The sequence below is a fragment of the Zootoca vivipara genome, chromosome 17 (genome assembly GCF_963506605.1).
Source record: "Zootoca vivipara chromosome 17, rZooViv1.1, whole genome shotgun sequence".
NCBI classification, from domain to species: Eukaryota; Metazoa; Chordata; class Lepidosauria; order Squamata; family Lacertidae; genus Zootoca; species Zootoca vivipara.
This window is the reverse complement of record NC_083292.1, coordinates 37195718-37222132: the sequence shown is the minus strand read 5'-3', so window position 1 is coordinate 37222132 and position 26415 is coordinate 37195718. Positions and strand designations below refer to the sequence as shown.

Genomic DNA, 26415 nt, shown 5'->3' with positions numbered 1-26415 from the left:
CTCTGGATATGAACTTAATTCATTCCGGGGGTCCTTACCTACCCCAAAAAAGTCCACAACATGAGGTGCCGCTTCTGCGCATGCGCGCGACACTTCCGGGTTTGCAACCCCAAAATTATGATACCCAAAGGTGTGCATGCACACGCAAGCTTATACCCAGAACAAACTTGGTTGGTCTCTAAGGTGGTACTGGACAATTTTTTTATTTTATTTATTTATTACGACTGCCTCTAAGGGTACAGAACCATGTATTGGAACCCTAAACCCCCACAGAAAGGTACTCAAGTTTCAGAGATAAACTGTGGGGGGCAGGATGGCCATCCCAATGGATCATAGAATCATAGAATTGGAAGAGACCACAAGGGCCATCCAGTCCAACCCCCTGCCAAGCAGGAAACACCATCAAAGCCTTCCTGACAGATGCCTGTCAAGCCTCTGCTTAAAGACCTCCAAAGAAGGAAACTCCACCACACTCCTTGGCAGCAAATTCCACTGCCGAACAACTCTTACTGTCAGGAAGTTCTTCCTAATGTTTAGGTGGTATCTTCTTTCTTGTAGTTTGAATCCATTGTGCTGTGTCCGCTTCTCTGGAGCAGCAGAAAACAACCTTTCTCCCTCCTCTATATGACATCCTTTTATATCATAGCTGCCAAGTTTTCCCTTTTCTCACGAGGAAGCCTATTCAGCATAAGGGAATTTCCCTTAAAAAAGGGATAACTTGGCAGCTATGTTTTATATATTTGAACATGGCTATCATATGACCCCTTAACCCCTTCTCTTCTCCAGGCCAAAATATGCCCATCTCCGTAAGCCGTTCCTCATAAGGCATCATAGTTAGGTAGACATCTATATCTATATCTCTATATCTTGATATTGATATAGATATATAACTATGTATATGTATAGTCACCAGGGACTCAGCTACATTGGTTAAAAAAGGGGTTTAAAATGCATTATAACACTGTGACACCAGATGGCGCTGTAGAGCTCCATCTTTAGACAACGTGATTTCTCCTTATGAGGTTTACAACGCATTTTCCTGAAACGTTTTTTTAATGTTTCTAGATCCAGCTCAGATCTGCCCCAAACATTAATTAAAATGGGTGCCATATATAAGGAGTGCACGCCCTATAATAGGAGCAGTACAGTAATACATGCTCAAGTGTTTTAATGCAGAGCAGACACATAGAAGTGGAGTGTAAATATTTCGCTTCCAATAGTGAAGATGGTAGGGGGTTAAAGGGGGGTCTTACGAACAAGGTCTTATCACCCCCCCCCCCACCATTCTATTCTGCAAGAAGTTCTCACCTGGTCATCATTGCCTTCTGGGGGGCTCCTCTTTACAACCTCTGAGTACTGAGGCTCAGTAAGTGCCTCCTCCGTTGGCATCATGGAGGTAGCTGCAGTGGAGAACATAAGACATTTACTCCATGGGGTCACTCACACCTGCCTCAAAGGTTCAGGTAGTAGCCGTGTTGGTCTGACGGAGTCGAAATAAATAAATAAAAATAAAAATAAAAAAATTGTCCATTAGCACCTTAGAGACCAACCAAGTTTGTTCTTGGTATAAGCTTTCGTGTGCATGCATACTTCTTCAGGTACACTGAAATAGAAGTCACCAGACCCTGATATATAGTGGAAGGGTGGGGTGTAGGGTTGCCAGACTCAATAGAGGACAGGACTTCTGTGCCTTTAATTGCCTTGTTCTCTTTTGAGTCTGGAAACCTTAAAGAGAAACCAGCAGACCCTTTACTTGGAAATTAAACAAAGGGCCTGCTGGTTTCTCTTTAAGGTTTCCAGACTCAAAAGAGAGCAGAAGTCCTGTCCTCTATTGAGTCTGGCAACCCTAGTGGGGTGGAGTATTTCTCAGAAGGGTAGTAGGAGATGGGTGGATGACTCAATGGGTATGGTAAACCTGTTGACGACTGTTAACGACTGCAATTAGTCGTAGGGAAAAAGCAAGGGATAGGATGCAGATGACCAAAAATAGCTTTAGCATATGTAATGAGATATTTAGCATTTTTAGCATTTTTAGTGTACAGTGGACCCTCTGGATATGAACTTAATTCATTCCGGGGGTCCTTACCTACCCCAAAAAAGTCCACAACATGAGGTGCCGCTTCTGCGCATGCGCGCGACACTTCCGGGTTTGCAACCCCAAAATTATGATACCCAAAGGTGTGCATGCACACGCAAGCTTATACCCAGAACAAACTTGGTTGGTCTCTAAGGTGGTACTGGACAATTTTTTTATTTTATTTATTTATTACGACTGCCTCTAAGGGTACAGAACCATGTATTGGAACCCTAAACCCCCACAGAAAGGTACTCAAGTTTCAGAGATAAACTGTGGGGGGCAGGATGGCCATCCCAATGGATCATAGAATCATAGAATTGGAAGAGACCACAAGGGCCATCCAGTCCAACCCCCTGCCAAGCAGGAAACACCATCAAAGCCTTCCTGACAGATGCCTGTCAAGCCTCTGCTTAAAGACCTCCAAAGAAGGAAACTCCACCACACTCCTTGGCAGCAAATTCCACTGCCGAACAACTCTTACTGTCAGGAAGTTCTTCCTAATGTTTAGGTGGTATCTTCTTTCTTGTAGTTTGAATCCATTGTGCTGTGTCCGCTTCTCTGGAGCAGCAGAAAACAACCTTTCTCCCTCCTCTATATGACATCCTTTTATATCATAGCTGCCAAGTTTTCCCTTTTCTCACGAGGAAGCCTATTCAGCATAAGGGAATTTCCCTTAAAAAAGGGATAACTTGGCAGCTATGTTTTATATATTTGAACATGGCTATCATATGACCCCTTAACCCCTTCTCTTCTCCAGGCCAAAATATGCCCATCTCCGTAAGCCGTTCCTCATAAGGCATCATTTCCAGGCCTTTGACCATTTTGGTTGCCCTCCTCTGGACACGTTCCAGCTTGTCAGTATCCTTCTTGAACTGTGGTGCCCAGAACTGGACACAGTACTCCAGGTGAGGTCTGACCAGAGCAGAATACAGAATACAGAATACCTCCCTTGATCTAGATGCTATACTCCTATTGATGCTGCCCAGAATTGCATTGGCTTTTTTAGCTGATGCTTTGGTTGGTTCCCTCAAGACTTTCCTTCTGCTCTTACAAAAAGATTCCTACCTCTGTTGGGCGGCATCTTTCTTCTTTTCTTCCAGGTCTTTATCCCAAATCCAGCCAAGAGGAGCAAAATTATAAAGAAAATGATGAGAAAACTCCAGCTCCCACTCCAATGCAGTCCGAATGGTTTGCCACCTGTAAAGATTGGATAAATAATAGGTTTTTGTTGTCGTTGTTATTGTTTTAAATAAGGTGCAAGATATTGGAAGACCACCAAAATGTTGGGCAATACGTGTTCTGAAGGGAGAACCCATGGCTTATTGGTGGGTTGCAGGGACAAGGGTCTCAGCCAGAGCTATGCTCAAACAGCTTCTTGAAAGCCTCCACTTATCTGATGGGATCAGAGCTATCTCAGCACTATAGAAACTTATTTCTGTAGACAACTACAGCCACAAGAAAGCCACATATATTTTTCCTTTTTATGTTTGTATTTGTGTATTTTGTGCTGCATTGTGTTGTATTTTGTTTATGGTTTTATTATGTGTTATTATCAAATGCAATAAATTTTTTTAAAGAAAGGAAGAAAGATCTTTGCCTAAAATGGAAAGAAGAAGTAGTTCCAACGGGAAAAGAATGGTTACAGAAAATAATGGAATGTGCAGAAATGGCGAAACTTATCAGAAGAAGTAGAAATCAAGACAACAAACTTTTTATTATTATTAAGGAACAAAAATGCTTTATTGAATGTTCACAAACAAATTGCAAACAGGTCATTAAGACATTAGCAGGACTACTGTGAAAACTTTCAGTTTTTAAAACAGATATAGAGGAATAAATAGTATATTGCGGGGTAAAATAGTTTCACCCAGTGGTCGTCTATTCCTGATCACTTCACCTGGTTCCTATTTCTGTCCTTGCTGCTTTCTCATTATTATATGTACTTGGAGATTATTATTATTACTACTACTACTATTATGTGGTTTATAAGATGTGCTGAGAGTGCTCGAACGGCTGTGAAATCCTTTCATTGTTAGAGAACTCAATTCATTGCCAAAGCTGCTGTTTTCCATGGAAAGAAAACCCATATGTCGTAATCCCCAAATGTTTTCTCATGCCAGATGTTGGCTTGATGGCTGCCAATGAACGACCTTCTTTCTGCTCTGAGAAAGCAAGCTCAAATAATGGTTAGTCCCAATGCATTTTAGACTTGGAGACAAAAACACAGCTGAGTCTGTGAAGTGGAAAAGAAGTTGAATGTTTTGGACTTTGTAGGGAAATCTGTCCCACAGCTAGCTTGTTGGGCTACACTATCTCTGGATTTAATAGAACAACAATAAAATTTATTGTGAAGACCAAGCCTTTACACAAATATCTACACAACAATATTAAAATTCATTGCATGCAGCCCCAGCAGTGACCTCATCCCACAAAACAAAAAGAAGGTACAACAAAAATGAATTATGGAGACGTTAAAGGGATCTTTTCCTTGGCAGCCAAAAATGTTTCCCTAGCTTTCATGGCCTTAATCACATAGACCACTACCACGTGGGAAATCTGTGGGTTGGCATCAACTAATAAAAATTTTATGCGATCTTCGGGGTTATTTATTGAATTGGGTATGATTTGCAGAATCCCACCTCTAAAGCTCGAGTAAAGAGGACAGCTAAGAAGGTAATGTATAAGGTCCTCTTTAGTTCTCATGGGGCAAGGGCACAGGCGGTCCTCTACTAGAATTATGGCAAATCTGCCAGCCAAGTATGCGGTAGGTGTTGTTTGAAGCCGAGCCATAGTAAAAGCTCTCTGAAGACTGGGATCAGAAAGTAGTTGGCACAAACTTTAACTGCTTTTTAGCCGGGGAAACCAAACTCTGGGTTTAATATATACGTATCCAGGGAGACTTTCAGATAACCACTGTTATAAATGTGCTTTTAACTATAATGCCGTTATCTGGATGATAAGAGCCACATAAATTACGGTGCAGACAAAGAGCCCTGTGTTTAAAGTGTCTGTTATAGCTTTTGAAGCTTGTGAAAGCTGCAATTTTCGGATGATAAAATGCAGCTGGAGAGGGGATTCTTTTCCCACAAGTTTCTCTGTTAAAAAATGTCCACAAGGCTTAAACGGAGAGATACTGGACCACCTGTCCATATTTTTGGGTGGGGGGGAATATGGGAAAATGTTGTAAGGTAAAAAGGAAGGAAGGAAGGCAGGACGGAAGGTAGGTAGGTAGGTCCTGGTGTTCTTGTTAAAGTCGCCAGATAATTTTAAATCACCAGAGAATGCACTTTCTAACATGCAATTTTAGTAACAATGATTGTTTTAAAATTACAGTCGTACCTTGGAAGTTGAACAGAATCCGTTCCGGAAGTCCATTTGACATCCAAAACTTTCGGAAACCAAAGTGCGGCTTCTGAAGCTCCTGTAGCCAATCAGAAGCCACGGAAGTCGCGTTGGATGTTCAGGTTCCAAAAATCGTTCAAAAACAGGAACATTCACTTCCTGGTTTCGATTGTTCGGGAGCCAAGGCATTTGAGATTCAAGGCACTACTGTACTGGTTTTAGTTTTATCTGAAAATTTTATGTAACTTGCTTTTGAGGGCTGCTTTTAAAAGTATGTTTTAATGAATATTCTAGATTCCTTTGTAAACCACTAGCATAAAGAGAGAGAGAGAAGAAACGGATAAGACAACACCCTGAACTCCACCTCTTGGCTTTCGGCAGGAATCGTGCCATCGTCCCCAACTGACCTCGGCTTCCACCTCCTTCTCAGTTCTGTGTGGCCTTCTTGAATCCAATTGTAGGTTTATTGATTTGTTTGTTAGAACTCTGTTAGAATTTTGAAAGCTAGTTATGAGGACTGATTCCTAAGTTTGCACCGGTTCATGAATCTCTCCAGATTTCCATTTGAAAAATTTAAAATCTTTCCATTTCGTTAAGGCTCATTTTGAAATTAACACGGAAGGAAAGTGTTACACCCCAGTCTACTACCCAGCTGATGCATAATGAGGAAGGGGAGGAGGGCAAATAACTGCTCAGCTTACACAGTGCTTTAGTCGCTTTTAAAGATTAACTTAATGGTTTTTTAATTAAGTGGTTTCTGCAGTTTTCTAAATAAAATGGAGAGTTGCTCACCTTCAGTTTGGCAGATGTGCTGCAAGTTGAAGGAGATGCTTTTCTGATCAGCTGGATTGGTGACCAGGCAGGTGATGTTGGGATCTGAGGAGTTGAGCTTCCAGAACAAGTGGAGATCCTTGCCATTGCCAGAGAGGTGGTATGACTTTGAACCATCTCCGAAGTCTCTCAAGGCGTCCCCTCTTTCCCAGGAGATGTTGATTTCCCCCTTTTCAGCCACCTGACACTGCAGGGTCACGTTACAGCCATCTGGGCTGTTGGAGACAATTTGGGAGAGGATTTTTGGTTCTGGGACTGGTTCTGTGGAAAAACAGATAAAAAGCTCATGCGTTTCCCAGCACAATTCAAAGTGTTGCTGCTGACCTTTAAAGCCCTAAACGGCCTCAGCCTTGTAAACCTGAAGGAGCATCTCCACCCCCATCATTTAGCCCAGACACTGAGGTTCAGCTCCAAGGGTCTTCTGGCGGTTCCCTCACTGCGAGAAGCGAAGTTACAGGGAACCAGGCAGAGGGCCTTCTCGGTAGTGGCGCCCACCCTTTGGAACGTGCCCCCCCATCAAATGTCAAGGAAATGAACAACTATCTGACTTTTAGAAGACATGTGAAGGTAGCTCTGTTTTGGGTAAGCTTTTAATGTTTTAGCGTGTTTTTAATATTCTGTTTGGAGCCGCCCAAAGTGGCTGGGAATAAATTATTATAATATTATTGTTATTATTTATTTAATCATTATTAATTATTTAATTCATTATTCTTATTATTGTTATTGTTATCTGTGCCCACCACGGGTGTCAGCGACTGCCCAGCAACAACACTGCTGAATGAGAAAAAGACTGGCTCCTTTTCCAGGCTCTATTGCACAATAAATAGACACAGGTGAATAAAGAACTACTTACCATACACAGAGAGGTGGAAGGTGTAATCTTCATACTGTGCAGAAATAAACCTCACTTTAATGGAATATTTCCCACTGTCATCCATTTCCAAGTCTTTGATCCTCAGGGTGGTCTCATTGGCCATCTCCAATCTTGAACCAAACCTGTCCCTTGGATTGAGCCTCTGCAGTTTTCCTTCCATCAATTCAGCCAGCTGAATTCCCGAACCATTTCTCCCCTGGAAATCCCACTCAATCTTTTTCAGTGTTTTCTCGGGGGGAATACTTACAGGGAGCAACACAGAGCCTCCCAGGATCCCATTCAGCCTCTCCCTCTCCTGGTGAGGATTCTGCACTCTGAAACTTGCAGTACCTTAAAAAGTTCAGGGAGGTGGAAAAGAAGGGAGGAAAAGGGAGAAACAAAGTCAAAGAAAGGGACAATGGATGGAAAAGTCTGTCAGAATCATTGATTTAAAGCTTTGCTTTTAATGTGTGGATTTATTTGTTATTTTTACATAACAAAATGTATAAACCACTTGATTTTAAATTAAACCAGGGCTGGCCAACTCCCAATAGACTGTGATCTACTCACAGAGTTAAAAACTGGCAGTGATCTACCCCCTTTTGGGGGTTAAGTTGTTAAGCTTTTTTTAGGGAAGAGGAAAGCCCTGTTTTTTTGGGTGCAGGCAATGTTGTAAGCTATTTTACAGAGGAGGAAAGCCCCATTTTTTAGGAGGGCACTATCTACCCATAGATCACTATCTACCTGTTGGACATGCCTGAATTAAACAAACAAACAACCTGCCAAAAAGGACAAAACTTAAAAACAGGTGTTTTAAAACTTCAAGATATAATTAAAACAAAGACTTAAGCTAATAGCAGTTTTAAAAAGATTTCTGGAATGTAGTATTTCATGAAACTGAGAATATAAATAATCAATATATAGAAATGGATTGTGTTATGCAGTTTCTCAAACAGCAATAAAAATATGAGAAGTAAAGTGTTGATCAGTCAACTTTTAAAGGAAGGCAAAGTGAAGAACTATCTGTTTTTGGAGGATTTAGAAGAAGCTACACCAGAATACTGGTATATTAAATGGTTGAGGAGACAGCTTCAATTGAAAGGGTGATCAATAAATTGAAATTGCCTGGGAGGGCTAAACAGAGGGTACGTTTTGGATTAGAATAGTTTAATTCTGCAATATATATGAACAGAAGAGTGAGCGATGTAATGCCACCATCTCGGTCTGTGACTTTGTGGAACTCATTATAGTTTAATTGATTGATTAATTAATTGTAATTTACTGTACACCCTTCACTCTAAGGTCCCAGGGTGACTTGTTATGATTCTCTGTATTTCATTCCTACACAATGATTAAAACACATTATTAACATTAAAACATAATATTGCACAATATCTTTTGTGATTTCTGCTTGTCTAATAATTTCAGGAACTGACCTTTACTCAAGCTTTTAAGTTATGCTCTTTGTATGTCTCTGTGGATAAAAAGACAACAACAATAAAAAAGGTTTCTGAATCCTGGGAGCCCCTGCCCTCGATTAAAGCACATGCCCTCGATTAAAGCACAAATTCTGTATGTCTGGTTAGAATTGCCTGGACGGAAAGGTTTTAAGCAGGCGCCACAAAGAGCGCATTTAGGAGGCAAGGAGTTCCAATGTGCAGGGGCTGCTACAATAAAAGACTGATTTCATGCAGGTGTGAAATGAATATTATGTGGCACTTGTAAGCAGTGCCAATTCCAGAGCATATATGGGTTCAAATCAAGTGGTCAGCTGTTGAGGGCTTTTTGTACCAGTAGTAATGCCTTAAATTTAGCCCTGCAACAGACCGCCAGCCAATGCAGATCTCTGAGGAGATGTGTTAAATGGGGTCAAGGTCTCACTCACACCAATAATTATGCAGCAGCTTCCTGCACTAACTGGGGCTGGAGAGCCTCTCTCCTCTCCGCAAACCTTCCCACCGCCTGCTGTCTTGTCAACCCGAGAGCAGAAGATGGAGAAATCTGCACTGTTCGGCTGCTCCAAGCGACGGCCAAGCCTGTCATTTGGGCGTTGTGGTCAGAGAGTAGCCTACTTGTGGCTGCCGAGAGGTGGTGGCCTTCAGGCGCGAGAGGGAGGGGTGAGAAACCAGAAGAGGCCTCAGGGTCTCAGCCTTGCTCAGCAGCCCCGCGGTTGGCTTTGCAGAAGCGATAGTTAGGATCTTTGCAGCTACACCATAGCCGTCTGCACTTGGGGAACTTTTTGGTTCACCACAAAGAGGGGAAGGGGGGCCTGGGGGTTCTGCCTTCTGACTGCTTTGCAAAAGGATGATATTTACTGCCTTACATATATATTCTTGAATAGAGCAAAATTACCTGCTTACTTTTATTATTTTCTATATCTGTAACCTTATAAGAAATGTGCACTGCTATTTTAAGTTGTATGTTTTACACCTTTTAAATAAATCCTTGAAAAGGAATATTGTTTGGACCTTGAGTGCTTGTCCAGGATGGGGTAACTAGTCCAGTCCCTTAACCAATTGGTTGCATACTAACTGAGTGTTAGGCTGCACAAGTGAGTGGGGCTGGTTTTCAGTAGAGAAACCAAACCAGTTGAATTTCTGCCTGCTTCATAAGGAGTAGCCAGAGGCTTGCAACCTAGTAACAAGGCGGAGAGCTATCCCTTTTAGACTCTCTGGCCATGTGCGAGTAAGAAAGGGTGGTGGTAGCGAACTACTGAGAATTGTTTTGACTACGGTTCACAAGAGACATGCCGAGTTGTGTGCTCCCCACCAGCTGCCCAAGTCAGGAGATTGGCTGGGAGGGGCAAGTAGGAGCCCCCGTTCATTACAAGCATCATACTCCATCTTCAACCTTGAGATAAACTGAAGCCCAATACTCTGTCTGGGGATCCAGTAGCCCAGCGTTACGCCCGGAGAGAGCAGTGCTTTAGTGGTGAGAAAGGGAAAGTTCTCAGCACATGCCCAGGGGCACTTTTCACAGAGTTCTTAATGATTGTGATCGGCTGGAATTTTGAAGCTGTACATCAGCCCTGGAAAGTGAAGGGAAGTTTTGAAAGTGGAGCCAGAGAAAGAAGAGGGGGGCCTGGTCAGCTTAAGGCAGGGATGGGAAACTTTGATCAACCTGAGGACCACAGGTCAGTGGTGGGCGAGAAGAGAGGCAAAACAGTCTGGAGAATGAATGTGAATCTGGCCCTTGCAAACCAGGGAGTTTCTCTACACACAAAGCAGGTCTGGGAATGGGTGTGACATGCAGAGAGGGCCATGGGGCCTGGGGGAAATGCATTTTTCTCCATCTCTGGTGAAGACAGAGGGCAGGAACTCCAAGTGTCTTGTAAGGAGATAGGCTACCTCTCATTTTGGCACTAGAGCTGGACTGTTGGCATCTCTCCCAGTTTTTACAATTCCATGATTCTGTGTATTGGCAGACTCTGCTAAGGAGGAGGTCTTAGCAGCTGGAGGTCGGGGCTGGCTGCCAGCGCTAGTTCCTAACCACCCCTCTCATCTCCATAAACACCCCCACCTTCCTCTTTTAGGCACACAGAGACAGGAGAAGCTGCTCAATTTTCTCCTTCTAAAAATGCTCAATCTCTCATCACTTTGTACAGCTTTCAGTCCCATCCTCTGAATGGATTTACGATGAACGATCCACGTCTGTGTATCTTAAAGAGGAATCCTCCACGCAGCAGGCGAAAGGGGGCTGCGAATGGCTCCAAAAGAAGCCTGGAGCTCTTTCTTCTGACTCTTCTGTCTTTGCTTTCTTCTCTGACTGGTAAGTCCTCCAAGGCTTGATAAGGTGATATGTGGGGGGTTTTGCAGGGAAAATCGTTTATGTAGAAGGGCTCTCTGTCTGCTGAAGCGGCCTCACAATGCCGCCATGGTTCTGTTATTTGGTACCGGTACCATCTAAACTAAGCTACAATACGAGCAGAGCGTAAACAACGGAGGAGATGAAGCCAGGAGACTCGCTGTGCTGTAAAGGATGGATGCAGAGGCCGCCGACTGAAATCGTTTGAAACAGTACGCAGCGCCGTCTTAAGGGTACCCAACGCTGTGGTGCAGAAATTCCTTCAGCGCCACCCACCCCCCGTTTCCCTCCTGGCGGGCAAGCTGGAGGGCGGCTCCGGTGGGGACGAGGCTCCGGGCACTGGGCGGCTGTGGCATGGCGGAGGCAGGCAAAGGCTGTGTGGAAGGCACTGCCGGCGGGGGTGGAGGAGGCGGGCAGCAGTTGGAGGGCGCTCCGCCAGCAGGGAGGAGGCTCCGGGCGCTGCGTGACATGGCGGAGGGCAGCGAGCTGTTGCCGGGAGGTGCCGCATCTAGCCTCGCCTCTTCCTTGGTGCCCTCCAGAACTTGGCGCCGTGGTTCCCTGCGCCACTGCCCCCTATGGCAAGACGCCCTTGGCAGTACGACTTCCTTCTCAAGCAAGTGCATTTTAGGGTTGGAATACAGTGTGATGCCTCGGTTATCTTCCTCTCAAAATGGAGGTGGAGGGATTGAATCTTCTTTGCAGGAAATTTCATTTCGGTTTTAGCCGGGGAAAGCTGGTCCCGCAAGCGATTCTTCAAAGATTCCGTCCTGGGTTAATTCTTGAAGGCAAATATCTGGCTGCTTTGTGTTCAAAAAGGCAGGTTGCAATGATGCTTCTGCAGTCTGACAAAGCACCTTTCAGAATTGAATAAGGATATCCAATGCACTCTGAGTGGGTCTCCTCTTACACTTGAACTAAAAGCTGCAGTTAGTGCAGGAAGCTGCTGCATAATTACTGATGTGAGTGAGACCCTGACCCCATTTAAAACCTCTCCTCAGAGATCTGCATTGGCTGGCGGTCTGCTGCAGGGCTAAATTTAAGGCATAAAAGCCCTCAACAGCTGACCAGTTTATTTGAAGGATCACCTTAACCCATATATGCTCTGGAATTGGCACTACTTACAAGTGCCACATAATATTCATTTCACACCTGCATGAGATCAATCTTTTATTGTAGCAGCTCCTGCACATTGGAACCCCTTGCCTCCTAAATGCGCTCTTTGTGGCGCCTGCTTAAAACCTTTCCGTCCAGGCTATTCTAACCAGACATACAGAATTTGGCATGTGCTTTAATCGAGGGTGAGGGCTCCCAGGATTCAGAAACCATTTTATTTGGTTTTTATCCACAGAAACATACCAAGAGCATAATTTGAAAGCTTGAGTAAAGGTCTGTTCCTGAAATTAATAGGCAAACAAAATCACAAAGCTTTAAATCAGTGGTTCTGAGAGACTTTTCCGAGCATTGTCCCTTTCTTTGACTTTTTTTCTCCCTTTTCCTTCCTTCCTTTTCCACCTCCCTGAACTTTTAAAGGTACTGCAAGTTTCAGAGTGCAGAATCCTCACCAGGAGAGGGAGAGGCTGAATGGGATCCTGGGAGGCTCTCTGTTGCTCCCTGTAGATATTCCACCTATGGGAACACTGAAGACTATCGACTGGTATTTCCAGGGGGGGAATGGTTTGGGAATTCAGCTGGCTGAATTGAGGGAAGGAGAACTGCAGAGGAGCAATCCAAGGGACAGGTTTGGGCCAAGATTGGAGATGGTCAATGAGACCACCCTGAGGATCAAAGACTTGGAAATGGATGACAGTGGCAAATATTCCATTAGAGTGAAGTTTACTTCGGCACAGTATAAAGATTACAACTTCCACCTCTCTGTGTATGGTAAGTAGCTCTTTATTCATTGTATTCACACTGTATTCACTTTCTTTGTTCCATCCCAGACACTGGACCTCAGTGTCTGGGCTGGACGATGGGGGTGGAAATGCTCCTTCAGGTATACTGGGCCGAGGCCGTTTAGGGCTTTAAAGGTCAGCAGCAACACTTTGAATTGTGCTGGGAAACGTATGAGCTTTTTATCTGTTTTTCCACAGAACCAGTCCCAGAACCAAAAATCCTCTCCCAAATTGTCTCCAACAGCCCAGATGGCTGTAATGTGACCCTGCAGTGTGAGGTGCCTGGAAAGGGGGAAATCAACATCTCCTGGAAAAGAGGGGATGCCTTGAGAGACTTAGAAGATGGATCAAAGTCATACCACCTCTCTGGCAATGACAAAGATCTCCACTTGTTCTGGAAACTTAACTCCTCAGATCCCAACATCACCTGCCTGGTCACCAATCCAGCTGATCAGAAAAGCATCTCCTTCAACTTGCAGCACATCTGCCAAACTGAAGGTGAGCAACTCTCTATTTTATTTAGAAAACTGCAGAAACCACTTAATTAAAAAACCATTAAGTTAATCTTTAACAGTGCCTTGTTGTTGTTGTTTAGTCTAGTCGTGTCCGACTCTTCGTGACCCCATGGACCAGAGCACGCCAGGCACTCCTGTCTTCCACTGCCACCTGCAGTTTGGTCAAACTCATGTTCGTAGCTTCGAGAACACTGTCCAAGAGAACAGTGTCTTAACAGTGCCTAAAACACTGTATAAGCTGAGCAGTTATTTGCCCTCCTCCCCTTCCTCATTACGCATTAGCTGGGTAGTAGACTTGGGTGCTGAACACCCAACACTTCCCTTCTGTGTTAATTTCAAAATGAGCCTTAACGAAATGGAAAATTTTAAATTTAAATTTTTCAAATGGAAATCTAGAGAGATTCATGAATTGGTGCAAACTTAGGAATCGGTCCTCATAACTAGCTTTCAAAATTCTAACAGAGTTCTACCAAACAAATAAATAAACCTACAATTGGATTTAAGAAGTCCACAAAGAACTGAGAAGGAGGTGGAAGCCTAGGTCAGTTGAGGACGATGGCACGATTCCTGCCAAAAGCCAACAGGTGAAGTTTAGGGCATTGTCTTATCCGTTCTCTCTCTCTTTATGCTTGTGGCTTACTGAGGAATCTAGAATATTCATTAAAACATAACAATGAATTTTATTAGTACAGTCGCAGACCAGCATCAACACGCACAATATCACAGATCATAAAACATATCAGAAATACAAAGGACAGTACGAATATGACAAGGATTTAAATATAAAAATTAAAATTAATTATTAGCGTATCCCCTGTAGTTAACATTTAGGGGTTTGATCATTATGGGATACCACTTGCATCCTGCGATTGATTGCAGACACACAGAATTTGGCTACATTTAATGTGGTCTCGGGATTCTTGTCTTCTACAGAAGTTTTAAACTATGGTGTTCGGATTCTTTCATGGACTTTTGCAAAACAGGTGTAATAAAAGTCAAAACGTCAAAAGTCAAACGTATATCCTCATAGGGACCCAGGTGGCGCTGTGGTTAAACCACTGAGCCTAGGGCTTGCTGATCAGAAGGTCGGCGGTTCGAATCCCTGTGACGGGGTGAGCTCCCGTTGCTTGGTCCCAGCTCCTGCCAACCTAGCAGTTTGAAAGCACGTCAAAATGCAAGTAGATAAATAGGAACCGCTACAGCAGGAAGGTAAACGGCGTTTCCATGTACTGCTCTGTTTTGCCAGAAGCGGCTTTGTCATGCTGGCCACATGATCTGGAAGCTAAACTCCGGCTCCCTCGACCAATAATGTGAGATGAGCGTGCAACCCCAGAGTCGGTCACGACTGGACCCTAATGGTCAGGGGTCCCTTTACCTTTACCTATATCCTCATAAAAACGACAACATAATAGTACATGTGAAGCAGTTTCTACTTCCATTGAGCCACAAGGGCAGACCCGTGCTGTATATAGTTTACCCTCAAATCTGCCCTGCAATAAGGCAGAAGGGAGAACATTAAATCTAACAAGGGTAAAAGACCGTCTGTATTTGGGTATCTGAAGACCTGACAGGTAGTTAGCTGGAGAGAAACCTCTCCCATAGTCCCTTATTGCTGAATGTTTGATCATTTCACTCATGTGGCATTGTAATTTTACGTCCCAGGTACGCTGGCGAATTATAGTCCTAGCTTTCTCAATGCCTGCCGCTATCAGGGTCTGCTGTGGGGTCCCCAAGCCTTTCAGCTTTTCAAGCAATGTAGCTTTCCATTTAGATTGGTAGGTGTCTAATAAGGTTAAGGGTGCCAACCCGACCGGCAAGAAAATAAGCTTTAACCAATTATGGATCTTCAATATCCATATCTGAGCACTGACAGGGATTTGTCCAACCTCCAAATGGACCGCTATGTTAGATACACAAGGGGGGATCCCTAGCAGACAACGAAAAAGCTTAGTCTGAAATGCCTCTAAGAGAGTAAGGTTTTTAAAGCTGCAGATCTGGGATCCATATAACAATTGTGATAGTATTTTTGCAGCAAAGACCTGGGAGGCTGCCGGTATGTGTTGGCCCCCTTTCCCGAAGGAAAATCTTATTAGCGCTTTGGTAGATCTTTCTGCATTTGCAATAGTATTTTTAATCTGATGGCGCCAAGAGCCCCTTTCCTGGAAAGTTATACCCAGGTATTTAAAGGATGCTACCTGTTCTATTGAGCGATTGTCAATTCTCCATTTTTGCCTCCTCCTTTTTTTAGAGAACACCATGACTTTGGATTTGTTATAGTTAATTGTTAACTGTTTGACACTGCAGTATTTGGTAAGAGATCTCAGAAGTTTTCTGAATCCAACACAAGAAAAAGAAATTAAAACTGCGTCATCCGCATATAGAAGGACCGGGAGGGGCGTACCAGCCAATTTGGGGGGATGGGCATTTTCTTTCTCCATATTTTCTACTAAAGAGGTTGATATAGAAGTTAAATAGGGTAGGCGCAAGGACACACACTTGTCTGACCCCCTGGTGGGTTTGGATTTCTTTGGATAGATGGCCCTATCGGTCACACCTTACCCGAATCTGAGTATTTTCATATAGACTGCGGATGAGATACAGTAAGCGTCTGTTTATATTTAAAACGCTTAGCTTTTCCCAAAGTCTATCCCTCGATATTAAATCAAAAGCAGATTTGAAGTCTATAAAGGCTGCATATAGGGAACCTCCTTTTCTTAATGCATATTTCTCTACAAGGTGTTGGAGAACAAGGCCCTGGTCTAAGGTTGACCGATTTGCCCTAAAACCAGCTTGTGCTTCTGAAAGAATGTGATCTCATTCCATCCAGTCCACTAGTTTGTCACATACGTGGTGTTATGTACTGAGCTGAATCCTAGAACAATAGGATTCAGAATCAGCAGTCTGATTGGTCCGCAGGAGCTACCCAATCCAACTCCAGGTGGAAGTGAATCTGCAACCTGATTGGCCTGCAGGAGCAGCCAATCAGGCGGCTGGCAGAAGTGAATCTGCAACCTGATTGGCCTGTAGGAGCAGCCAATCAGGCAGAAGTCAATCCACAACTTGATTGGCCCACAGGTGTAGCCCTGAAGTAGCCAATCACGCAAGGCCCATTGTGTAAATAATGTATATATGCAGATGGTTTTGGGAAAAGAGCCTTTCTTCTCTTCTTCTCCTTGATGACTATGAGCTGAATAAAGAGCATGAAATTCACTCTCGACTTCGAGTATATTTCACGTGGGCAGCGTACAATTTACTAATAATACTTAGGAGGCTGATTGGCCTGTAATTTGCCGGATCTGATCTGCTCCCTTTCTTAAATAATGGGATGATGATTGCTAATCCCCAGTCCTCAGGGATAGTGGCCGATTGATCTCTGCTAGTAAACAGGGCAGCTAACACAGGGGCCCACCATTCAACATTAGCCTTGAGGAGTTCTGGTGAAATATTGTCTGCGCCGGGGGCTCCAGGTTTAAGAGATTGGATAAGCCTATAGATCTCTTCAGTTGTTACTGGGGGCCATTCAGTGCTAATATCACTCGGAGCCGGGGGCAGGGCCAGCAGATGTTGATTTGATGTATATAAAGATAGGAAGTGAGCCTCCCATGCCCCAACAGATATGGTATATCCCAGGCATGGCCAACAGGTAGATCGGGATCTACCGGTAGATCCCCAGGACGTTTCTGGTAGAACGAGGGTAGAGGGGGGAGGGGTGTGTGTGAGTTTGCTCACAGAGGAATTTTCCCCCTGTCCCTGTCTCTTTGAGCCACTGGGAGCCAGAGAGAGAGAGAGAGAGAGAGAGAGAGAGAGAGAGAGAGGCGGATGGGTTCCTCTAGCTGAGGGGGTGGGGGAGAGAGAGAGGGAGGGAGAGAGAGAGGGAGGGAGGTGGATGGGTGCCCCTAGCTGAGGGGGTGGGGGAGAAAGAGAGAGCAACGTTCAAACATGACAGATGAGCACCTTAAGGATTCCCTGAAGCTGGCCCTGACACAGTACTCGTCTGATATTGAACAGTTGGTTACCAAAATGGTGATGCAGGTGTCACACTAACAATGGATGAAGGCATGTATTTTTTAAGAAATCTTGATAGGTAGGTTAATGGAGTGGGTAAAGGAGTTTGTGCGACGTACAGTTTTGTGAGTGCTTTTATGCAATTCTCTCCCAAGAAATCTCTAAGTTTCTGTTGTCCCTTGTCCCCCGTAAGAAAAGTATTTGGGCAGTGCTCCCCCCAAAAAGGTTACCAAATCTGGTCACCCCCCTTTCCTTCTCCCTAAAAAAAGCTCAACAACTTTGAGCTGAACCCCCCAAAATGGGGGTAGATCACCGCCAGATTTTGATTCTGAAAGTAGATCACAGTCTCTTGGGAGTTGGCCACCCCTGGTATATTCAATTTCAATTGGGGAGTCTTGCCAGCTTTTCGTGACTATTTTCCCAAAACTGGCTGAGTCTTTCCTTCGAGAGGCCTCTAATAAACACTGCCACTCCCCCCTTTGGGCCTGAAGCTTTTTCTTTTTAATCAAAGCTTTATCATTACGCTTGGCTTCAAACCATTCCTCGGGAAGCAAGGGTAAGTTCGCTGATGTATAATTTTAATTAAAACATACTTTTAAAAGCAAACCTGAAAGCAAATTTCATAAAATTTTGAGATAGAAATCAAATCAGTAATTTTAAAACAATTATTCTTACTAAAATCACATGTTTAAAGGTTTTCTTTTTTCTTTTACTTTTAAATTTCTATTATTAAAGTATATATATATATATATATATATATATATATATATATATATATATAATGTATAAATCTTCAACAAAAAACAATTCAAAATCCAAATATCAAGATTACTCTGAATCTCCTGACTTCCATCCCTTCCATGGGTTCTAATGGTAATATTTGCAACAGCATATCAATATTTATCCAGATTTTTATCCTTACTTTCCATTACTTTGCAAGTCTGGTTAAAATTCTGCCAATGTTTTGACCTGCTTGCAGTGGTCTTGTAAATAAATTATAAACTTTTCCCATTCTTTTTTAAAGTTCTTGACTTCTTGATTTCTGAGCTCGTAATTTTGCGATTTTGGCATAGTTAACATAAAACCTCATTCCTGTCCAAAATCCTGGATCTTTTCCAACACCTTCGGTAGAGACTTTTTGGGGTCCTCTACCGTAACCACAAGGTCATCTGCAAATGCTTTTTTAATTTATATGCTTTATTTCCTACCATTATTCCTCTAATAGTTTCATCTGATCTTATCTTTCTCACCAGCTGAGGGAGTTTTCTTAACCAGTTCCCCTTTGGTGAATTTTTCAGCTAAAACTCCAATATACATGTTTTTTTTATTTTTTACCCCGCAATATTATTCTTATTCCTCTATATCTGTTTTTAAAACTGCAAATCTTAATCTATTTGCAATTTGTAATTATTCAATAAACCATTTCCATTCCTTAATAAAAGTTTGTTGTCTTGATTTCTAATTCTTCCATCAGAACGCTCATCGGAACTTCTTCTTCCCATTTTTGGGCATATATCTTTCTTGCAGCTGTAGCTGCATACATAAATAAGTTTCTGTATTGCTTAGGTAGCTCTGATCCCATCAGATACGTGGAGACTTTGAAGAAGCTGTTTGTGCACAGCTCTAGCTGAGACCTTTGTTCCTGCAACATGGGTGCTCCACCAATGAGCTGTGGGTTCTCCCTTCGGAGCATGTATTGCCCAAGATTTTGGTGGTCTTCCAATATCTTACACCTTTTTTTTAAAAAAAACCAACATAACCCTATTATTTTTCCTGTCTTTACAGGTGACTGTCAACTCACATTTGTGGTGGAACTTTTGACGTGGAGTATTCTCATCATTTTCTTTGTAATTTTGCTCCTCTTGGCTGGATTTGGGATAAAGACCTGGAAGACAAGAAGGACGATGCCCACCAACAAAGGTAGGAAACTTAGTCTTGAGGGAACAGACCAAAGCATCCGTTAATATGACCATCCTGCCTCCCACAGCTTATCTCTGTGAAACCTGAGTCCCTTTCAGTGGGAGTTTAGGGTTCCTATGCATGGTTCTGTATCTGTCAGAGACCAGGCTGAGGAGTGCAGCTCTGATGAGGAATAGTGGGAGCCTCCCCCTCCCCGTGCTCCTGACCAGGATTCTGAAGCTGCCCAGGAACAGTGGAGCAGTATAGATTTGGAACAGTGGTTTGCAGAGGGGCATAGTTCTGAAGACAAAAGTTAGGAAGAACTGGGGGTTGAACAGCAAAGTGAAGAACAGATGGGAGAGAGCTAACAGACTCTTTCTCGCTGGAAAGTGTTCAGCCTATCAGTCCAAGATCACATAGAGCAGATAAGATGGCTACAGAAAAAGCACGATGGTTGCGAGATCAGGTTGTAAGACAGAAGTGACTAGGGGGGAAGTGGGTGGAATCCTTAACTGGGAACACCTTCATCTGAGAATGGAAGCTTTGTTCTTTTGCTGTGATCATTAAAGACTCTTTAAATTGTAAGGGACTCTTTTCTCTTTGTCCTGCTTATCTACGGCCAAAGGGGGGGGGGAGCCGGGTCCCCAGAGCCTGACAGTACCCTTAGAAGCAAGTGTTGGTGACCCCATGGAGTAAATGTCTTACCTTCCCCTCTGCAGCTGCCTCCATGATGGCAACGGAGGAGGCACTTCTTGAGCCTCAGTACTCATAGATTGTAAAGAGGAGCCCCCCGGAAGGCAATGATGAGCAGGTGAGAACTTCTTGCAGAATAGAATGGTGGGGGTGATGCAAATTGAGCTGGTGATGGAGATGGTTATGGCAATCACAGTGGTGGTGGTGATATGACGTTGTTCATTAGACCCCCTTTAATTTTTTAAAAATTATATTTATTGACATTTTCAACTTAAAATTTACATTCACATTACCATCTTACATCATATCATAAACAACCATCAAAAAAGAAAGAAAAAAGAAAGAAAAAAGAACAAGAAAAAAATTACAAAAAAGGCAAAAAGCAAAACAGGAAAAAAGAAAGGAAAAAGACAAAGCAAAAAGAAAAATCCAACTAATATTCCTGACTCTATTCTAATTGTGACTTCCTCACTCCTCCCTTTCCGAGTCTAATGCAACCTCTATTTGGCAATTTTTCATTTTTCATTATTTACCAATTACAAACATCTCCGTTTTATTCTTATTCTAATACCATATATAAAAATTATTTTTACCACATAATAAATTTCTTTTTACTCTAAATATTCCCTTTAGCCTTTTATTTATTCACTAAAATTATTCTAACTTATACAATTCATATTCTAGCATCTCACTTAACTCCATGAATTCTACAATCTTCCCTCCTTCACCCTGTGACCAGTCCCCAGAAATCCTGAACCAACTCCTGTGTACAATCCAAGTCTAAGCCATTTTATTAGTCCCTCATTTACACTCCATCTCAACCCACTCCATCTCTTACCCACTCCAGCCCAACTTCTTCCACCCAGCACCCCCTCTGCCAACCCCCCACTGGTTTCTTCTTTTTCTTGTCTCGCCATTTAAAAAGTCCTTCGCCTGGATCTTGCCTCCCTTCTCTCACTAAGGAGGTTTGGATCCAGGTCACTTTCTTCGGCACTGCTTGGTTGTTGTTACCAGGGACCTGCCCTCCCTCTCTCACTGAGAGAAGCAGCTCCTGGAAATCTATGTCCAATATAGCTCTTTTATTGTAACGAAGGTCCCGTGCATCCTCTCCCACCGGTTGCACATCGTTCAAAGTATAGAGCTCCTCTTGATCCTCTTCTTCTAATAAGTTCAGATTCTGATCCTCCAAAATTTCCTGCTGTGCCTCTAAGCTGACAGTTGGGGAGAACTGGTGCAGGGGTTCAATCAGTAACTTTGTAAGTCTTCGATACTCCTTTACTCCCATCGCAACTTCTTGAATTTTTCCCCAGACACTTTGTAGCTCATTCTCCCACATCTTGCCAGATTGTTTTGTCTATCTATATCCTTTGTCTTCTCAGGTTACAATATGGCGAATAGGCTGTTGTGTCAGAGACGGAATCAAAGCTAAGTTGGCCCAAGCCTCCAAGTTCCCATCACAGGGCTGCCGGAGAGCTCGTTAAAAATCAGTCCAAATTTTTGCAGAAATCCACGTAATAAATCCTTCATCTCCCCTTGGCTCCGCTACCCCGGGGAGGGATACAATTTTTCCTTTTAGCAAAGTTCAAAGTCCCGTTCCAGTGCTATGGCTGCAGGCTTGTCAATTGCATCTTATTCCCTCGGTAGGGGGAACGACCTCCGTTTACTTTAAAATTCCCCTCCAAAGTCCAAATTCATTCCAAATTTTTGAAGAATCTTTGTTACTCACGATCTAATTCTTAATTTGAAGGTATCTGGTGCTCTGAAGCGATGGCTTAGGGCTTCACTCCACTGAGGTAGCGAATGGATCCAAGGCTCCGTCCCGGACTGACTGCTCTCGGAGCTCAAACGTCAAGCTGCCGGGCATCAGCCAGGACTTAGGGAGCACCGCTGGATCTTCACGACCCCCGAAAGCCAAATCGGGGGGTTTTCCGGGTGGCCACATCGCCCAGGCGGCTCACCCCTTCCTCGGCGGGGCCAGGGTTCCCAGAGATCGAGAAACCCATACCGAGCGCTAATGGAAGGGAAATATTTACACTCCACTTCTATGTGTCTGCTCTGCATTAAAACACTTGAGCATGTATTACTGTACTTTTCATATGATAGGGCGTACACTCATTATATATGGCACCCATTTTAATTAATCTTTTGGGCAGATCTGAGCTAGATCTAGAAACATTTTAAAAAGTTTCAGGAGAATGCGTTGTAAACCTCATTAGGAGAAATCACATTGCTGAAAGGAGGAGGAGGAAATGCTATTTTCAGTAGTGTGATTAAGGAAACGGTGTTTCCGTGGGCTCTTGTTTCCGTCATGGTGTTCCATTGCACCAGAAGCGGTTTAGTCATGCTGGCCCCATGACCCAGGAAGCTGTCTGTGGACAAACACCAGCTCCCTCGGCCTGAAATGAATCTATCCCCAATTTTCATCCCAACCATTCCCTTGGCTTTCCTCATCTGACTAGTTTCTTCATCATCATCTGTTCATGTTTGATTCCCCAAAGGGTTTTGCCTTTACAGTCCAACTTGCATCAGTTTAGCCATTATCAAATTAATTTTCTTATGTATTTAGCAAGTTTTTAGCAAGCCTTTGATGACACGCCAGAAAAATAGCAGTCCCACAGTCCCCATAATAGTCCCACATAGAAGAGGGTCTTGAGACTTCTGCCAGTACATGTGGCAACCATCTTTGGCCTTTCCTCTATACATGCAAACTTTTTGCTCCTTACATGGGCAGCCCTACATAGGGAAGTTTTTTCTTTCTTACTTACTGTTTATTGCTTTATTGTGTTTTTATATATGTTGGAAGCCACTCAGAGTGACTGCGGCAACCCAGTCAGACAGACAGGGTATAAAGAGTAAAATGATGATGATGATGTTGAAATAGGACATCCTTACAGTATTTTCATCGGAGAAATGTTGGGATTCCAAGTCTTACGGTAAGTAGGTCCTTGTGCCTCTTGCACCCTCTAGTGGCAGATTGATCACAGTGGGACAACAGACCAGGGCAGCTTCATATAGAGAAAGGCACGTGCAAAAAATTAAGGTGGACGTTCTGCTTCCTTTCCAATCAGTGCATGGCCTGTAACTTCTTGCTGAAACTCTCCAACTTTTCATCCCACTTTTGTTGCATTACAGAGTTGCCCCTCTAGATGGCAGTGATGTGTTAACATTTTGGAAGCACCACCGAGTATCTAGCGGGAAAGATGGCAACCCAGAGATGTATTGCTGTGATCTCTCTATCCATGGAGGACTCTTGGGACTCAGCTACACAGCAGCAAATAAAACGTTTTAAGTGTGTTTTACGTGCAATATACAATGTGATGCTAGATGGCAATGGTGAGTCTTAAGGTTTCCTGGGCTTTGAAGACACTCGAACTCAGGACGCAAGGGAGAAACGTGCTAAGAAGAAGGCACGCTTGGCAAATCCACACCATGACCAACTCCCACCCAGAAACCAATGTCTGTACTATGGAAGGACGTGTGGATCCAGAATTGGCCTCCAGTGTCACTTACGGACTGATTGTTTAAACCATGTTTATGGAAGACAGTCTTACTCGGCTACAAGTGATAGAAGAAGAAGAAGAAGAAGAAGAAGAAGAAGAAGAAGAAGAAGAAGAAGAAGAAGAGGAATGTAAAATTGAATGTATTTTTTAAAACTGCTTTTTCTAAAAAAGCATTTTCAGAATGTTTTTTATATGTGTTTAGATTCCACCTAGGTGTCTATGTTGCCATCTGTCTGCCTTGAAAGAAAATGAAGTGTTCCTCTGGGGATGAAGCCGATCCACTGTGTTTGCAGCACCAAAGTGACCTCCCTGTGGGGCAAGCCTGACCCCCCCCCCTTCTTGGCCTTGCTGATGTGGCCCAAAGGAAAGCAGAGCAATAAATTTGGCAACATACTGGCTGCAGGAGTTGCCAGAAGGAGGTGTACAGGGCACCACCCAACCGTCTTAGGGACTCCACTCTGCATTTGTATAGGCTTTTCTTGTCCTGAAGATCTCCTGGCATAAAATAAATGATATATCAGTCTCTGCCAAGTCTGAACTCCCAAGGGAAACATGACCACTCGGCAGAGATTAGATGTTGCCTCCATCTTGTTCAGTATTGTATGCCCTGGAAATGGAGGCGGGGGCGGAAATGCGGAAATGTTAAATTTGCAGTACGTTATGCTTTGAAAGAAAATTTCATGGAAATGATTTTATAAATGGTATCTGACGCTGAGTAAGCTAGCAAGAATGTACAGATCAGTCAGGTATGTGCTGGAAATGGCAAGGGAATTCCCACCTCCAACTGTGCCAGACTATGTTTTACACAATGGATTTTCTTCCCAAACTGAATTGACTCAGGATCAAATCAAAGAACAGCTATTACCTTCATAATGACTGTGAAACTTCTCTTTGCCCCGTGGAATGTAACAGGGAGGGGATGAGAAGAGGCCAGGAGCAGCTGGCCAGGTACTCCAATTTCTACCTCTGGACCCCTCCTTTTGGTGATGTATCAATGACATATTAGTGATCTTTAGGGGTGTACCTTGGTGGTGGGATGCCAATAAAAAGGGAAGACCCCCTTTGTTCGGGGTCTCCATCTTGCTTCACCTTGTGTCGTGACAGTATTTCTCTTTAATAAAGGCCAAGCCTACTGGCTGCTGTTTTGCTCTGATATTCTAAATTTATAACAAAATCAATTGCAAATCCATATAAAGAGATTACTCTAAAGCTCAAGACTCTCCCCCCATGGGTCCTAAAGTCAACATTTACAACTGCATATCATTCTGTTATCCATGTTTTTTATACATCTGAATTATCCATAGTCTTTGTTACCTTGCAAGTGAGATTAAAACACTGCTCATGTTTTCATCTGCTTACAGTTCCAAAATGGCTGCAGTGCAACTTCTGGTGCGGCAGCCATTTTGGAATAGGGAAGAGCAGCATCAAAAGTAGCTTTTGAGCATGCTCCGCCCAGTTCCAAAATGGCAGCAGCGTTACTTCCGGTCCAGTCCCTTATTTCTCAGGCCCGAACTTGGCAGCTATGTTTGGAGAAGGAACTGTCAGTTTCTAGTTTCCATTTCCCAGTATTTACTTTTGTCTGAGCCCTCTGTTGTCCCCTCCCCCTGTATCTCCATACATTGGCCCCTGTGCACGCATCGTGAACATTTCTATTTATTTAGATTAAGGATCGGGGGTGATGATGCGCCCTGGGACCCAGAGAACTACTTTTAAAATCCTGACCAGGGCGGGGGGTCAAAAAAGCCCCACAGCCCTGTAGCAACAGACAGGCCCAGACAGAAGGAGGGGGATCATATGGGCCACTTGGTGCGGGCCTCCGAATCCAATGGGGGCCTCGGTCAGCATATTCACAATCAGTAAAATGAAAAAAAGTAACAAAAGGGTTAAAAACAGGGTCACATTATCTACCTGGCCCTGGCCTCTGTCTGGCCCTGCAAGGGCCTGACAACAGAAGGTGCGTTCTGAAGCAACCGAGTTGCTCAGTTCCATAAAAAAACCCCAGGAAGTGGCAAGGGGAAGGTAGGGGATTGTAAATTGAGGGGGTTGGAATTGGGCACTGCAAATATCTGAGGACTTAAACTGGGGAGAGAAAGTGCATGGTTGTTGTTTTTTAAAAAAGACGCAGAGGGTTGCATTCAGTCGTGGTATATGTGAAATGGAGGGTAATTGCCCCCCTTCAGATCCCCCTGAGCCTCAGAGTCCCCCTGAGTCGAAGCGAGATACTGTGGAGAGGGCAGGTTTCATCCCTGTGCCCCCCCTGTTCTGACCCATTACGTATCCCTGCCCTCGATTCGCCACCCCCCCCCACCTCTACTTGGCCTAGTCTGGAAAGCGGCCTAGTCTGCAAAGCCGAGGTGAGATATTGTGGAGAGGGCAGGTTTCATCCCTGTGTCTCCCCCCCACACCCTGTTCTGACCCATTATGTATCCCTGCCTTCTATTCATTGGACCTTGTTGCTGGAAAAGGCCTGTTTTCAGCTGAAACAAAATAAAAATATTCCTTCCAGCAGCACCTTAAAGACCAACTAAGGTGCTGCTGGAAGGAATTTTTTTATTTTGTTTTGACTACGTCAGACGTTGTGGCTAATCCCTTTGACTGGCCCCATGTGTCCCGATCCATGATCTATTCTGTTTGTGTGTTCCCCCTCTCCGTGACCGGCGTATCTCATGACGTTTTGAAGGATGTTATTTATTTTTGTCTTGTGGTTATTTGGTGGGGGGTTTTTTGGGGGGGGGGTAGTGTTGCTAAATTGTAAAGTAAAAACCCCTTGCCGTGTAGGGGCCTACATAAATCAAAGGCTGTGCTGCGGCCTATGCCACCCCCCCCCCCAAGGCAGGCCCCAACCTCCACTTGGCAATGTTGGTTTTTTGGTGGTTTTTTTTGGGGGGGGGGTAGTGGTGCTAAATGGTAAAGTAAAAACCCCTTGTCGTGCCCCCAAGTGCGTTGTTGTGGGTTATTCCCCCCCCCCCCGGGCCTAGCGGAGGCCTGGCAGCCTGAAAGGGGC

At 43.8% G+C, this 26415-nt stretch overlaps 2 protein-coding genes across 6 annotated transcripts; one reads left to right on the top strand and one right to left on the bottom strand.

The window, feature by feature from the left end:
- Positions 1–925: 925 nt before the first annotated feature.
- LOC118079422 (SLAM family member 5-like) lies at positions 926–8995 on the bottom strand. Of its 2 annotated transcripts, XM_060269754.1 has the most exons (5): positions 8540–8995; positions 7104–7454; positions 6212–6511; positions 3143–3274; positions 926–1400 (listed from the first exon to the last, which is right to left on the bottom strand). In XM_060269754.1, exons 2-5 carry the CDS (start codon positions 7282–7284, stop codon positions 1267–1269), a joined length of 747 nt encoding a protein of 248 aa, XP_060125737.1. In that variant the 5' UTR covers positions 7285–7454; positions 8540–8995; the 3' UTR covers positions 926–1266. The 2 variants fall into 2 exon arrangements, with proteins under 2 accessions (XP_060125737.1, XP_060125736.1); XM_060269753.1 differs by lacking the exon at positions 8540–8995 and having other exon boundaries at positions 7104–8532.
- Positions 6509–26118, top strand: LOC132591362 (SLAM family member 9-like). 4 transcript variants are annotated; one of them, XM_060269749.1, is made up of 7 exons: positions 6509–6832; positions 10708–10871; positions 12438–12788; positions 12998–13297; positions 19105–19239; positions 19938–20029; positions 23044–26116. In XM_060269749.1, exons 2-6 carry the CDS (start codon positions 10739–10741, stop codon positions 19988–19990), a joined length of 972 nt encoding a protein of 323 aa, XP_060125732.1. In that variant the 5' UTR covers positions 6509–6832; positions 10708–10738; the 3' UTR covers positions 19991–20029; positions 23044–26116. The 4 variants fall into 4 exon arrangements, with proteins under 4 accessions (XP_060125732.1, XP_060125731.1, XP_060125733.1 ...); XM_060269748.1 differs by lacking the exon at positions 6509–6832 and having other exon boundaries at positions 10606–10871; positions 23044–26115; XM_060269750.1 differs by lacking the exons at positions 6509–6832; positions 23044–26116 and adding an exon at positions 22715–23027 and having other exon boundaries at positions 10606–10871.
- Positions 26119–26415: the final 297 nt, after the last annotated feature.